At 46.4% G+C, this 15901-nt stretch overlaps 1 protein-coding gene across 1 annotated transcript in view; it reads left to right on the top strand.

Moving 5' to 3' along the window:
* Positions 1–15901, top strand: part of LOC133342874 (short transient receptor potential channel 4-like) — a 79911-nt gene that overhangs the window by 46455 nt on the left and 17555 nt on the right. Inside the window, 3 exon segments of the mRNA XM_061552232.1 lie at positions 5920–6438; positions 9097–9433; positions 12937–13076. Of these exon segments, the coding sequence (XP_061408216.1) occupies positions 5920–6438; positions 9097–9433; positions 12937–13076 (996 nt within the window).

The following is a 15901-nucleotide window of genomic DNA, read 5'->3' as shown; positions in this document are numbered from 1 at the left end:
TGAGGGGGGGGGAAACAGTGTATGATATTTTCGATTTAAAGCTTTCGCGACTGCAGGGATTCATCTTATTGGTTCTTTCGGTAAAGTCACGTACAAGGGAAGTAATACAATAATAAAAATTTAAAATAATAAAATAATTCTCACGACGTTTCGGCCACAACGCAAACAGCGTCTGAATGTATTCAGACGCTGTCTCCCCGAAAGACCTGGTCTTCACCTGAGGACAGGCTGCTTGCGTTGTGGCCGAAACGTCGTGAGAATTATTTTATTATGTTTTATTTTTATTATTTTATTACTTCCCTTCTATATGATAATGTTATTATGTTTTATTTTTATTATTTTACTTTATTATTTCCCTTCTACGTGACTTTACCGAAAGATCCAATAATATGAATCCCTGCAGTCACGAAAGCTTTAAATCGCAAAAAAAGAATTGTATTTACAAAATATCTCTTTGAGTTTAATTTCTTGCACTGCATCGATTTTATACTGCTGTACAGTTTTTTTTCATTTACACAAGTCTCAATCGGTTGGCGCCTGATGAGTACTCTTTGGGTCTGTCGATAAAGTCACGTAGATAGAAAAATGATGAGCAGCCAAAAAAATTAATTAGATTTTTCAAATGGATGCTCGAGAGAAAAAAAAACTACGTAGATGCGTGCATGCAATTACATTGAGGGGCAGAAAGAAGAACACGTAGATTCGAGAATAAACATTAATTAATTACCCCTTTCACACTGTTTAGAAAAGAAAATGGGCTTGGGCAGGACGCGTACCTAGAAGAGATGACGGTGTATCTAATGGGGCGATGGAGCAATGAAATCATGTCCTGGGTGGAGGATTAACGTCGCTAGATCGCAACAGATGGAGACAACTTGGGGAGGCCTTCATCCAGCGATGGAATGATCATGGCCAATGAAGATGATGACATTCTATCAATCACAGAAACTGTGGCCCAACAGCTAAGAGCGACCAAGCAAAATTAAAGCAAATAGACATTTTATTATTATGATTACCCGCCACCATAATCGCCCACAAATTAGCACTGATTCTAGATTAGAAGTTTTCGTGACTGCAAGGATTCATACTCTTTGGTTTTTTCGGTAAAGTCACGTAGGTAAAAAATAAATTAAATCACGATTTAATTTGTTGATTCTATATTTGAAGCTTTCGTGATTGCAAGGATTCATATTCTTAGGTTTTTTTCGGTAAAGTCACGTAGGTAAAAATTTGTAATTAATAAAAGTGAAATAAAATCTAAATCACGACGTTTCGGAGGCAACACAAGCTTCCGTCTTCAGGTGGAACCGTCACAGCCACGACAGCTGTATCACGTAAATGAGAGATTACAAGAGATACCACTCCGTATATGTACCGAAAAAACCTAAGAATATTAATTTAATGATTTAATTAATTTTAATTAATTAGTGAAGGCACACCGCGTAATGTAAGGACGCTTGTGTTGCGCCTGAAACGTCGTCATTTAATTTATTTCTATTTTTTTACCTACGTGACTTTACCGAAAAAAAACAAATTAGCACTGCTCGCTCATGGAGCACTTTTGAACCGTGCGAATGCTACATCCATTGTTTCCCATGTAAGACCACGGGCTGGAACCCTGAGACATGCACCGAGGGAATCACGTCAAGCTGTCCCCCCACTCTCCCAAAGTCTACCCGTTGGCTGCGGGGCACTGCCGAGTCTCCACGTCCGCGATGGTGTTGGCGTTCCTCATCGCAGTGCTGTACAGCGGCATTGGGTTTATTGGGTTTCTTGAGGCGTGTGCCAGCATTTGTGGTTCATTTGTGGTAGGACGTGCGGTGGTTTATAGCATTTTATTTTGGTACGCTGACAGTTTGGTTGGTTTCCTACGTTTTGGTTTATTGGTCGTTGAAAAGGTGTCACTGCATTGTTACAGCAGTCGGTTTATTTAATTGTGCCATTATATCCCACTGTCACAACATTAGTGTCCATTGATAACTAAAATCATAATTTATAAGTAATACTTTTTCATCCCTTTATAATTCCACTTGCTGGAAGGTCTCCGAATGATGGATTTCTATTTTTCCCATTACATTACCGCGCTGATCGGTCCAGGTTAGTGTAGGCGGTGAACGAGAGGTCCCAGGACCTGTTCAGCTGTCACTCATCACTGATGTTAGCCGTGGTCAAGAATTACATTCAGGTCATTGAGTTCAGAGTACGCTGCGCGCAAACCACTGCACCACCACTCCCCCTTAATTGGAAGTATAACACACATAACACACGTAGAGTGACCGCTTGAAGTTTAACCCTTGATTTTGTCTCTTAACTCAAAAGACCTCTTTCAAGAACCCGTTAGGGTCATCCGATATCCACTGCTCATTCTGTTACGTAGTGTGACCTCGTCTGTGTGAAAACCATGCTCCTCATAATTCATGCGAATGCATGAGCACAGCAATGACCCTGGCAGCGGAGGAGTTATTCATAGCTCGCTGTCCACCGAATGATGCGTGCACCTGTGTGTGTGTGTGTGCATACGCGCGCGCGCGTGTGTGCTAGAGAACGACACAAAGGCTTCCGCAGATTTCTTTTGCCATCGTTCGTGATGTCTGGTCGACAGCCCAATGATCTGGGACGCTCCTTTGTCCCTTGTTGGACAGGAGCAGAACGAGATGTGCCATTGCTGCAGAGGGGGTTTTATCCAGGCAGGTGGCACTAATGATGGCCAGCCAGCAAAAAAGTCGTGGCCTTGCGTCAACGTTCGATAGAAAGACTTCCTTAATTTGTTTTACGCATTCTCGGACAATTTCATCTACACGTGCGGCCATTTCTGTCGGTCCACAGAGGCAGGTGAGGGCCTCCCCACGTCGTGGGTGTCGTGTGAGCTTTTTGACCATACTTCACCACGCTGGTCACCGCGGGGTTGGAGGAGGGAGGGGGCATATATATGTTAACATAGAAGTGCAATGTATTTGGCTGCACTGCCCTCCACTGCTCACCATGCAGCACAGTCCCCATAGCAGCCTATGACAACCTGGCATGCATGGTGGTCGCTCATCCGAACACTATCCAGGCTCAAGCCTGCTTTGCTTCCGAGATTATGGATGATTTATTCGCAGGCACTTTTCCTCGTATGCAAATACAAAAAAGTGTTTCTGACATAAATTTGACAGGGGTGAAAGTGTAGCTTGAGTTTCGTGATGATTACCTCAAATGAACACATTGTAATAAGGCTGTTGAATATTTTATTGATGTGGAAGGTTTTTTTAATGGAATTTTTAAACAGACACCATGAATGTGATATAGTCCCAACTGCAGTTGTACACGAAAGCCTCACTGAGCCTAAAAAAAACTATCTACAGGAGGTCCTGCTTCAATGTTTGGCCACTTTTTTATTGGGTCCGTTTCTAATATATGTGATCGTGTTTTTTTAACTAGTATTCTTGGCTTTACCGATATGGGAAAGTAGTGGCTCATTGGTTATCTCATAGTGCTATGAGACGATATCAAATCCTGACCGCAACTCGCATCGCCAGCGAGTTGCATCGTCTGGCATTGGATTGACAAGGGACTGTAAGTAAAGACTATTATTACGAACCAATGCTCAGCATTTCAAACAATACACTGCACTTCATGTTTAATACGTAAACGCATTACGCACGCGTTCGTCATGCCACGTCCCTATGGGGATGGGAGGAGCTCCAACAATCACTTGAGCGGTCTTTGGAATGCATCAGCCCATACTGCTCAGAGCCAAGCCTGCACAACTCAGAGCACTCGTTCCTGATTAAAGACGAAAATACAGGCTGCTTCAAAAAAATGTTAACACTTACACGAGACTATCGTTTTTAATGGAAATAGAACGATTAACACACTTGATAATAAATGTACATTAAGAGCTTCAACTAGTCAAAGAGTCTCCCACTTGTTCGCCATCATTGTCAATGCGTGCCTGGAATCTTCTCCAGGTGGTTTCCAGAGCCCGAAGGCGCATTTCTCATGGCGTTGTTGCAAATTTTCAGAAGTGTTCAAACATTTTTGAAGCGCCCTGTACATCTCCTTCTCAAGCGAGAAGAGACATCGACAAGAACTGGTACAGCGTACAAATGGAATAACGGAATGCAAAACCCAAATTCCGTTTAAAAAATAATTTAAGCACCCTGTATTATAGGTGGCCGCGTCATTCTGTGACCGTAGGATGTGAAGCATAGTTGGTAGTGTGCGGTGGGGTGGGGGGGGCACCCAGCGATGAAAGGATCACCTGTGCGGCGCCGTAATCTCCGTACGCGGTGCGTGCATTCGCGTGACATGGCGAGGGATGAGGGCAGGCGCCGTCGCCAGCTGTTGGTGGCAGCGCGCGGTTCTGTCATGGGCCATCGAGGTGTGTGCCTTGCTACTTTCTCTCATTTCTTATGGACACAGCTCAGCACAGATATCTTCAGGGGGGTCGGCGGGCCTCCGTAAAAGCGCACGGTTACAACCCGGGGCTTAACTTCAGCCGGGTTCTTGTCCGGGTCAGTTACCCAGAAAATATTCCATCACCCCAGGCACCACATCCAGTACATATCTTTGCCAAGGCAGTGCCTAACTCGGCATGGGCCACCTCTCGGTCGACTTGTGATCCGGAAAACATTAAGTGAGACATTATGAGATCTCTTTTACCAGTGGCAAAATATAGTAGTAGGTTTTTACCCTTTTAAACTGGTACAAAACTGACACCTTTATTCAAGGCATCATGTTTGCAATAACCACAACACAAGTAGTCAAAAAAGCAAACAAAAAGAAGCAACTCTGATAATGATAATAATATGCACTGTCCTTGAAGTTGATTGGTCCACACCCGAGACGGCTTTCTTTAGAGCCTAGTCTCCATTGGTGTTGGACCAGATGACACCAGAAGGCGTACAACTCAAACAGAGTTGCTTCTTTTTGTTTGCTTTTTTGACTACTTGTGTTGTGGTTATTACAAACATGATGCCTTGAATAAAGGTGTCAGTTTTGTACCAGTTTAAAAGGGTAAAACCCTACTACTATATTAAGTGAGACGTTAAGTTTCCGCTTGCAATGCATGACTGTGTTCACCTGAGAAGTAGTGACGGATGCGTTTTCACTTGGCTCTATGCTCGGTGTCGTGTCCCTGAAGGTTTTGATGAATGAGGATGACTTTAAAGGCGATCTTGGCTGGTAATTTACGACGAGGCACCAATTGGAACCTTGTACTGCACTCATCACAGTGGAGTGTACCTCAGCTCCACTCCTATTTTGGCTGCATTTGCACGACTACCAATCTTTTCTATTCGTATGAAAATGAATACCACGAATTATTCCGCATGCGCCTGATGGTTGATAATCACAGAAAGGCCAAGGGGACATTAAACAAGCTCTTGTGACAGAACTCACTGGGCACGCTCCAATTATTATGAATGCGGCGTTGTTGCCAGATCAAAAAACATCCCCCCGTCGAACACCCGATTAGTGCGGCTTGGTTTGCTCGCGACAACAAGTAAAGTATATCTTCTTGGTTCTTTCGGTAAAGTCACGTAGAAGGGAAGTAATAAAATAATAAAAATAAAACATAATAAAATAATTCTCACGACGTTTCGGCCACGACGGCTGCTTGCGTTGTGGCCGAAACGTCGTGAGAATTATTTTAATATGTTTTATTTTTATTATTTTATTACTTCCCATCTACGTGACTTTACCGAAAGAACCACGAAGATGAATCCCTGCGGTCACGAAAGCTTTAAATCGAAAAGTAAAGTATAGTTTGCTCGGCCGTTTAGATACGGTTAGGCCTCAAAGTGGCCTTTGGCCGTGTGAAACGAAGTCGTGGGGGCCATAGGGGTCACCGCACTGTGGGCCCTCCCCTAGTCCGTGCACCGCGACCACCAGAACTCACGTTGTTTCCTAACGCGCGCGTCTATCTCTGCCGACCAGCTCCCGGAATTCGCCGAGGGTCACTCGTCCGAGTTCACGCCCGACATGACGCCCATCATCCTGGCGGCGCACACCAACAACTACGAGCTCATCAAGCTGCTGCTGACACGTGGCGTCTCGGTGCCCCGGCCGCACGCCGTTCGCTGCGCCTGCCTGCAGTGCGCCGCCGGCTCGGAGGCCGACGGCCTACGGCACTCGCGCTCGCGACTCGCGGTCTACCGCGCCCTCGCAAGCCCGTGCCTGGTGGCGCTGGCGAGCGAGGACCCCTTCCTCACGGCGTTCACGCTGAGCTGCGAGCTGTGCGAGCTGAGCCGCGTGGAGAACGAGTTCAAGGCCGAGTACGAGGAGCTGTCGCAGCAGTGCAAGCAGTTCGCCAAGGAGCTGCTCGACCAGACGCGCAGCACGCGCGAGCTCGAGATCGTGCTCAACTACAAGGAGGAGAGCGACGGTGCGCCCGAGACGCCGGACGCCTTCAACCTCGAGAGGCTCAAGCTCGCCATCAAGTACCACCAGAAGGAGGTGCGTGCCACGGGCCCCCCTCCCCCCCGCGCACAGTTCCTATGATCACTGTTTCATTGGTTTCATGGCTTTATTTTGGTGATTTCGAAAAGTGTATTGGTTTAGCCATGTTTGTTTGTTGTAGTACAAAGTTAGACTGATGGCCTTAATCTAAGTTGTCTTGTGGTTGTTGTTGTTGGTTGTTTGAATTGCATCCCACTGAGATTTTTGCACACAGCGTTGGTGTACAGTGTTTTTTTCTGCAATATTTTGCGGTCTTTTCTTGGATTTTCTGTTTGACTCAGTCACATATTCACTTTAAGATGTTTTTTGTTCATGTTTTTGTTTTTTGTTTGTTGCGGTTGCACCCGATTCAAGAGCCGAATGGCTCACAGGGCTATACCTAATCAATGAACTTGAACTTGCATCGCGTGCCAGTCCAAGCGCGCGATGCAGGCTCGGTCTTGCTTAGCCTTCAAAAAGCCGACTGGAGCAGGGGTCGGCAACCTGTGCGCTCCGGAGCCGCGTGCGGCTCTTGAAGGATTGCTTCGTGATGTTATTATTTACTAAGGGCAACCGTCTTGTATTCGCATTGCGTTGCGGCTCTTGAAATATTGAGTTTTTGACCGAATTTGAAAGCAATGGCTCTTCTTGTTATTTTGCTTGCCAACCCCTGAACTAAAGCGACCGCATTCGGCGGGTTTAATGAACTAAATTATTTCTACATTAACCAAGTAAGGCACCATTGGGCAATATAGCTATTTTTCAAAAGCGACATGGCCACAAATGATAGCTCAACAAATTAGCTTGCGTGTGAAGATGTATAGCAACCAAATAATCTAAACGCACGTTGATTCTAAATATGGAAGGGAAAAACTGGAGGAACGGGAGAAAAATCCACGCGACCATGGGAAGAGAGACACGCAAACTCCAAATATATAGGCGTCAGGGTCTAGCTCGAACTCACGACCTCCTGTGTACCAGGTGAGGGAGTTAACATCTCGCCACTGTACCACGCTCTGTCACGTCTGGGTTACTTACGTACGAGCCGCTGATCACCTATCAAAGCACGCGATGCAGGCTCGGCCCTGATTAGCTGTCAGGATTCTGGCTAGAGCGACCGTATTCTGCGGGTTTAATGAACTAAAGATTATTATTTTTATTTTACCAGGTAAGGCCCACTTCGTAAGCGACCTGGCCACAAATGATAGCTCAACGAAACTGGCTTATTGTGTGTACATGTATAGCAGCCAAATAATCTAAACCAGAAGCAAATGCTTGCAATGTACGCGTCTCTCAATTAACATCGCATTGAGTTTATGCTGGCGACAGGTCGGTTGGTGCTCCTCATGTGGATCCCATTGATTGTAAAAAAAAAAAACTACGCAATTTTTTCAAGTTTCCGGCCAATGTGGCTAAGGAACATGCATTTGACCGTGAAAATTAGGTCCCATTTGAGTTTACTGTAAAATGTCATGGCCTTGGCAATTGCTCACGGAGTAAAGTATCACGCTCGTTAATTAAAGTTTGGTGCTAGACCTTTCTGGTGACCTTGCATTTGACCCCACGCATCTGTGAGTATAAAGTTTTGTCATCAGCATGAGCAATGCCCATTCACCTCCGTGGCATGTCCATCAATGCTGCTTTGAGCTCATCTGTGCATCTTCCATGTGTTTAATATCTTCTAGATGCTGTTAAATATTGATATGTAATACAAAATAAAATTGGTGCTTTGGCATTATTCACTGCTGAAAGGTCGACAGGCATTATCTTGCGGAGGGCCTGTTGCTTGCCATGGAAATCTGGAACTTCCAGCACTGGTTAAAAGCCATCAATGGAGATGAGCATGACCCCTCAATTAATTTGGGTAGAGAGCTGCTTTGATTTATGACTCTTGGTATAACCCACTGCCCAAGTATCGTCTGGCTTTGCCTCCATTGATCGATACTTTGTGAGATATAGTTAATCCCGAGGATTGTTCCCAGAAATCTCGAGGCAGCATTGCTACTGTTGCCACCACGTATTAATAGCTCTTCTGGGATGGCGACATTGCTAAGCCTTCACTGCATGCGTCACAAGTCCTGGTGTCCTCTCTATCAAGGAAAAACCTGTCGGTCTAAAGGCTGATGGGCCTGAACGTTATTATATTTGTTCATGGCAAAACTAATCCACGTATTTTATCGTATGACCTTCAGTCCACCTTGATGAAATGTAATGGCGTAACAAAATTACAATGTTTGCTCGGGCTGCTATGAATGGACTCCACGGTGTTTATGGAGGGCTCTTGCCAAAAACACCACCACCGACCACGCAAACTCAAGGTGGTAGCTCAGCGGGGGAGCGTGGCATGGGAGTACATCATCCAGCAACCTCATCGGCGAATGTTTTTCTCCGTCAGTAATCTCGCCAAACAAACTGAACGCGTAAATTTCGATTTAAAGCTTTCGTGACTGCATGGATTCATCTTCTTGGTTTTTTCGGTAAAGTCACGTAGAAGGGAAGTAATAAAAGAATAAAAATAAAACATAATAAAATTTAAAAAATTATGTTTTATATTTATTATTTTATTACTTCCCTTCTACGTGACTTTACCGAAAAACCCAAGAAGACAAACTGAACGCAACTCCGGAGTTCACGGGGGACCTTTGTCGTTTTTCGTCCTTTGCCCTTCGTCCGCAGTTTGTCGCGCAGCCCAACTGCCAGCAGCTGCTGGCGTCGCTGTGGTACGACGGCTTCCCCGGCTGGCGACGCCGCCACTGGGCCGTGAAGCTCGTGACGTGCGCCACGCTGGGGCTGCTCTTCCCACTCTTCTCCGTGTGCTACCTGCTCGCGCCGCGCAGCCGCATGGCTTTCTTCCTGAGGAAGCCCTTCATCAAGTTCATCTGCCACACGGCGTCGTACCTCACCTTCCTCTTCCTGCTGCTGCTCGCGTCGCAGCAGATCGCGCGCACCGACCCCAACATGCAGGGGCCGTCCCCGACACTCGTCGAGTGGATGATCCTGCCCTGGATATTAGGTGCGTGCCTTCTTCTCAAGCTTTGCTTGCCCCCCCCCCAATCCTCATCGTGCGTGGCGTAGACATATTCGTGGAGTAGATTGGGCGGCGCGGTGGAGCAACGCGCATTTTTGTGCTCTCACAAACTCCTCTGGCCGGGTACAGGTAGCCGTTTGCGACCCTGGTGCGGCCGGGTACGGGTACGGGTAGGCCGTGAGTCACTGGTGAGTAACCTTCGATTTAAAGCTTTCGTGACTGCAGGGATTCATCTTCTTGGTTCTTTCGGTAAAGTCACGTAGAAGGGAAGTAATAAAATAATAATAAATAAAACATAATAAAACAATTCTCACGACGTTCCGGCCACAACGCAAGCAGCCGTCTTCAGGTGAAAACCAGGTCTGTCGAGGCGAGAATTGTTTTATTATGTTTTATTTTTTATTATTTTATTACTTCCCTTCTACGTGACTTTATCGACAGAACCAAGAAGATGGTGAGTAACCGTTTGTCACTCATTTTGGGTAGGGTACGGGTAGGGAATGGGTACCCGTACCCGGCCGGGTACCGGTACCCATTTGCGACCCTGGTGCGGCCGGGTACGGGTAAGGAATCAAAACCCGTTTGCGACCTCTGTGGGCGGGCGAGAGTCGAAACCTGAGCCTGGGGGGGGGCGGTGAAGTATGGTCACAAACAACGCCGGTGCCCCAACTCGTTGTGTATGGGGGAGGCCTTCTTCCAGCAGCGGATTTACAGAAGGGCTGTAAAATAATAGTAAGTTGTGAATGCCTATATGCTTGGTTCTTTCGGTAAAGTCACGTAGATATAAAACAAAAAATCTAAATTAAAATCAAAAAGCCCACGGCGTTTCGATCGCAACACAAGCGGTCCTGTACTGGAACGAGTACCTGGTACGGTACATAAAACATCAGCATTGGGCAGACAAAGACGTCCGGGCGTGCTGCTAAACCACAACCACCGCCTTGTGTGACATCCCGGACCTCAAAGGTGCCCGCAATCAGTGCAAACCCGGTCATCCGAGTTCAATTCCGAGTGATATCTCACCCGTCTCTTGAATCACCGCTAGGTCCGCTCAGTCACCTGATGACGGACGCTTGTGTTGCGCCCGAAACGTCGTGATTTATTTTATTTTATACCTTACGTGACTTTACCGAAAGAACCAAAGAGTATGGATCCCTGCAGTCAAGGAAACTTCAAATCTAGATTTGTTGTCCTTCCCCCGCACCTCCGTACGCTGCGAAATAAGTTCAACACACACACATACAGCGCCTGTGGCAATTGTATTGTTATTGGAACACAAACTTAGCCGCCAGTAGGTCGGCTCAGCCTTCAAAAAAAGAGTCAACGGGTCGACAGGTTGGCACGTTTTCGGGTTGCACCCCGCATGACGTTCTGGGCTCATTAAGGAATGACATTCCTGTAGAAGCTCCCAGCACGTGGAGAAAAACGTCGGACATCGTGCGGAACGACACGCAGCAGTAACAACCCGAAAACGCATCAGAAACGCCGTGCAGCCCAACTGCGAAACTCAGCGGAGATGCGTGGAGTGGATAATGTCGTATAACTGAACACAGCACATGCGTAGACGTGCGTGTGTGTGTGAGAACCCCTTGAAGTTGAAGCTAATTAATTGTTGTATTTAAACATCTGCTCTCACTTTAATTGCTGAAGGGTATAATTGGAATCTGATTCGTGTATCCTGCATTAAAATTCATGTTCATCACGAGCACATTTTCTTGGCCTTAATGCTTTTGTCATTTATATTTTTCAATTATTCTTCTAATTTTGTTACTGGCATCAGCTGCCGGGTAAAGCTAAACCCCTACCGGTGGCAGGGAATAACCCAGGGATGAGGCATCGTAAAGCTTCTCCGAATTGCTTCGGTCATTCATCAGAATCGTCATTGTCACTACCAACTGTCGACACCAAGACCACCAACGCCATTATCATCATCACCACCAACATCATCATCATCCACTTTACCTGGAAACACCTTTAGTAACCAGCATCTAAACACATCACAATTGCAATCATCCAACCACGTATTGGTAAATAATAACTCATCTAATTTTGTCATTATTTGATCAATATTGCAACATTTAACACTCAATAATGCACAGACTTTTTCTCGTAAATTAAATTCAGTGTGTGTCAAGTCAAACTGGTCTGCTCAGGTTTCAAACCCAGCCTCTCAGCAGAATTGATTAATTTCTCTGACACAGGATAGCACTTGCCAGCTGAGTCACCTATTTGCCTCCTTGTACTAAGCCTTCAGCCCAGGATACTTGTGCTAAGTTTCCACAACCACTGCCATCCGCGCTGAGTGGTCCAGGAATGGCCCATTTAGTTTCTGGAATCAACAGTACAGCCCAAATCTGTATGCCCACAATTCATCAGCCACGATTACCACATTGGTTCCGAAGGCATCCCAGGTCAGAGTACTGCAGCTCCGTAGTGGAAAGCCCCGTGTAACCAAACTCGCTTGACGTCAGGTCAAACCGGTGTAAGGATTGTCATGGGAACGTAGCATAAACCATCTCCAGTCATCCTAGCAGCAGTGACTCTCGGTTAGCCATCGAACAAAGGCGGTCACTGCATCCCGCCCTCTCAGATGCACTGCTGTGGCCGTCTGGAACACTCTTCCTATTATGAAGCCATTGGAGCTATGCACTTTTACATCTAGAATCTAGATGACATGAGAGTGGCACTTGCCAAGGTGAAGCCGCGCATTTCTGAATTGGTCTCTGAAAGGCAACAGTAGAAGTCACAGTGATTTGCAGTAAGTATTCATTATTATGTTTTTGTTTTTGTGTGAAAATCATGTTTTGCTGGTTTTGTTCTTTGAACACAGTGATGTTGATGCACGGTTCATTCTGTGCACCAGTAAAACATATACCTACGTTTTGAATTTGAAAAAATCATATTTCATTTTTCCAATTACGAAGGGTTCGGTGAATGCGCACATGAAACTGGTGGGGTTCAGTACCTCTAACAAGGTTAAGAACCACTGATCTAGATTGAACATTTATTTTTTTAGAACTCCTTTTTGTGTTTAGTTTGTTGTCCTTTCCCTGCACCGTACGTAGCCAACCGTGCGAAATAAGTTCAACATACACGTGAGCAGATCCTGGCAATAGCCTGGTACACAAAGCCAGCACACTTGCCGGTGTCATGGAAACACAGCATTAAAAGTTGCCTGATGTGGGCTCTAGCCTCACGACCTTGACAGCAACCTTGGCCTGGGTACTGTCAAGCAACTACAGCATCCACAACATTAACCACACGATGCGCAACCTGCCACATGCGTTCATCACCCCTGCGTGATCATCATCAGCCACGAGTTTTCTACTGCCGGACGAAAGCCTCCACGCGAGCCATCGCCACATCTCTCTCACATTTCCTGCGATCCAACAATCCGTCAGGTTTTCCGCGCGCAAGCTCGATTCGTCGCTCCATTTCCGCGGTGGACGGTCTAACGGACGGCGTTCCTTCCCGTGTGCGACGCGCAGGATTGATCTGGGCTGAGATCAAGCAGATGTGGGATGGCGGCTTCTCGGAGTACGTGCACGACTGGTGGAACTTGATGGACTTTGTCATGAACTCCCTCTATCTCGCCACCATCTCACTCAAGCTCGTGGCGTACCTGAAAGTAAGTCACGTGCCCCCACCGCCGCCACTGCTGCTGATGATGCCCGGTGACCCAGAGGGAGGGCTTGAGTGAGAACACTCCCCCCATCGCACCCCCGCCGACCCCCCCCCCCCCCCCCCCAATGTGTATATTGTCAACATTTGTGAATTGTTTGTTTGACATCGACTGGTGTTATACCCCCCTCTGATTTTGCATATGCCCCCCCCCCATCCCCCCCCGTTAAACAAGGTCACACTAGAGGGTTGCGATGTTTCTGGTTTTGCTCGACAATAATAGAGTGGAGAGGATGACGATTGTGATGGTTTTGCATGTATTGAGGAAGGGAGACAGGGCAACTCATAGTGTTCTCACACAGTGAATAGTGAATGCCTACAAGTTGACCATCGGCTATTGTATACATGGATTGTTCTCCAGCCGGGCGGTGGTGGATATGCACGTGGCCTGCAATCCAGAACTGTGGAGGGTTGGTGAATCACCGTGCAGATGTTGTTAAATGCCCCTCATGGAGGAGCCACACCCTGGCTCGCCAGTAGAAGGCAGTGCAGCAAGTTGACTAATTGCCATCTGTTTCCATCTTATGGGGATAGAGTGTTGCCCTCTCGCATGTGTGATTTTTCTCCAGATGCACTCCTTTCCTCCCATTTGTCTATAATAAACACTCATTACTCGATTTGAAGCTTTCGTGACTGCAAGGATTCATATTCTTAGGTTTTTTCGGTAAAGTCACGTAGGTAAAAAATGAAAATTAATAAAAGTAATTTTATATTATATTATTTTATTTTATTTTTATTTTACTTTTATTAATTTTAATTTTTTACCTACGTGACTTTACCGAAAAAAAACCTAAAAATACTCATTACTCGGCTGATAATATTTTTAAAACCCAATGCAGGACCTTCCTGAAAAAGAGTCATACACCTTAAAGTGTGGCGTTCCTGGATGAATAAGTAAAAATATAAGCAAATTAACATCAAATTTTCCTGCTATAGTCATTTATTTAAAAAAAAAGTATAACTGGCCCACACGTGAGAATGTCCTAAAAAAAAGCTAAATGTGTGTTGCATAGTACTCATCTCCACTAGTGGCCTTGAGCCAGTGACACAAATTCCACATTGCTATGGTGGGAGCCAGTCCATCCATAACTCAATCTACGTTGCCTTTCCACAAAGCGGTACAAATTGTATTCACACCCTCCCCCCGAAGCACTGTATTCCGAATCAACTCCAAGCTGGGAAATGAATTCACAACCTTCCAGACTGCGAGTCGAGTCCCTGTGCCACAGCACCACTCGGCCAGACCATTTACTCCACCCCCCTACTTGTTTACTCACTAATCAAGTACCGGGCGCTCGAACCCCTGTTAATGGATACGCTGGTGTCTCTATTTCGTTGCCCCGGGGCTGGATTTCACGCTATCTCGGCCTGGCCGGCTGGCTGGCAGTCTGGCGCACGCGGGCGGAGCGAGATTTTGTCTTGGCGTGGCCACGTCAACAGCAGCGGCCGCCGCCTCTGTCAGAAGCACGGTCGGCGAAAAACCCCGCGGCGCCGAATTAAATGTGCACAGCGACTGAATGTGCGTCACGGCGGTTTAGGCAGCAAACGCTCTGATTCCGTGCATCGAGGCTGACCGCCAGCGGCGGCTGCCCTCGGGGGTCCGTAATGCACCTCGCTGTGCTGACATTGGGCAAGGTAATTTGACGTATCGATGTTGGTTCCAGTTAATCAGGAAGGTTTTGTCAATGACGGGACCGCTCGATACGAATTAAATGAACCATCAACAAGCGCCTTTGGCCCATTTCCTGCCCTGGGTGTAGCATTGCGTTTAATTATACCTTGAATTTGTCTTACATATGAACACCATTTGACTTTTTTCTCTCTCCTTGATTGCCCACCTCGTTCTTTAAAAAAACGTAGTCTACAGTTTCACACGTTCGTGGAGGCCATTTGAGTCTGGCGGAGCCTCCATCTATGCATGCGTGAAATTACATTGAGAGATGGAAAGAAGAACACGCGGATTAGAGAGCAGACACAGGTTAAACGCATAATTGAAACTGTTCAGAAGATGGCCGATGACGATAATATGCCATTCGTCACCAAAAAAGTGGCCCCGGCAGCGAAGAGTGACCAAGGAAAATAACGAGAGGTGGCCATTTTATTATTTTCACCCGGACAATCGTCCATGAATTGACACGACTCGCTCGTGAGAAGATTTGCACGGGGCAAATGTAACGTTAATTAGTCCCCTGCCCGACCACAGACTCGAACACTGAGTCTCGAAGAGGAACCCAGCGCGTACACGGAGCCTCGACGCTTATGTAACTTTGCCAAAAGTCGATGCGCTCTGCCAGGCTTAAATGTTCCTGTGCCAAATCGTGAGTCCGCATCACTGGCCACGCTTGACGATGCAGAAGGGGCTTTGTTGACCTTCCGCTAGACATCGCTCTGACGCTAACGTCTCAGAGATTAGTCTGAAGTCTTGAGTTTCCCAGCACCAAACATCAAATGCAATCACGATGAAGAGATTAAATTTCGATTGAAAGCTTTCGTGACTGCAGGGATTCATCTTCTTGGTTCTTTCGGTAAAGTCACGTAGAAGGGAAATAATAAAATAACAGGTCTGTCGGACAGACAGCGTCATTCAGACGCTGTCTTTCCGACAGACCTGTTCTTCACCTGAGGACGTCTGCTTGCGTTGTGGCCGAAACGTCGTGAGAATTGTATTTTATTATGTTTTTTATTTTTTTATTTCCCTTCTACGTGACTTTACCGAAAGAACCAAGAAAATGAACAGATTCCCAGAGCTGGCCGTATAACTCAGCGGGTTAA

Source organism: Lethenteron reissneri, chromosome 16 (assembly GCF_015708825.2).
Source record: "Lethenteron reissneri isolate LAM-NWPU_2019-01 chromosome 16, ASM1570882v1, whole genome shotgun sequence".
Lineage (NCBI taxonomy): Eukaryota > Metazoa > Chordata > Hyperoartia > Petromyzontiformes > Petromyzontidae > Lethenteron > Lethenteron reissneri.
The sequence above is the reverse complement of the archived record's forward strand: the minus strand, read 5'-3'. Positions and strand labels throughout refer to the sequence as shown.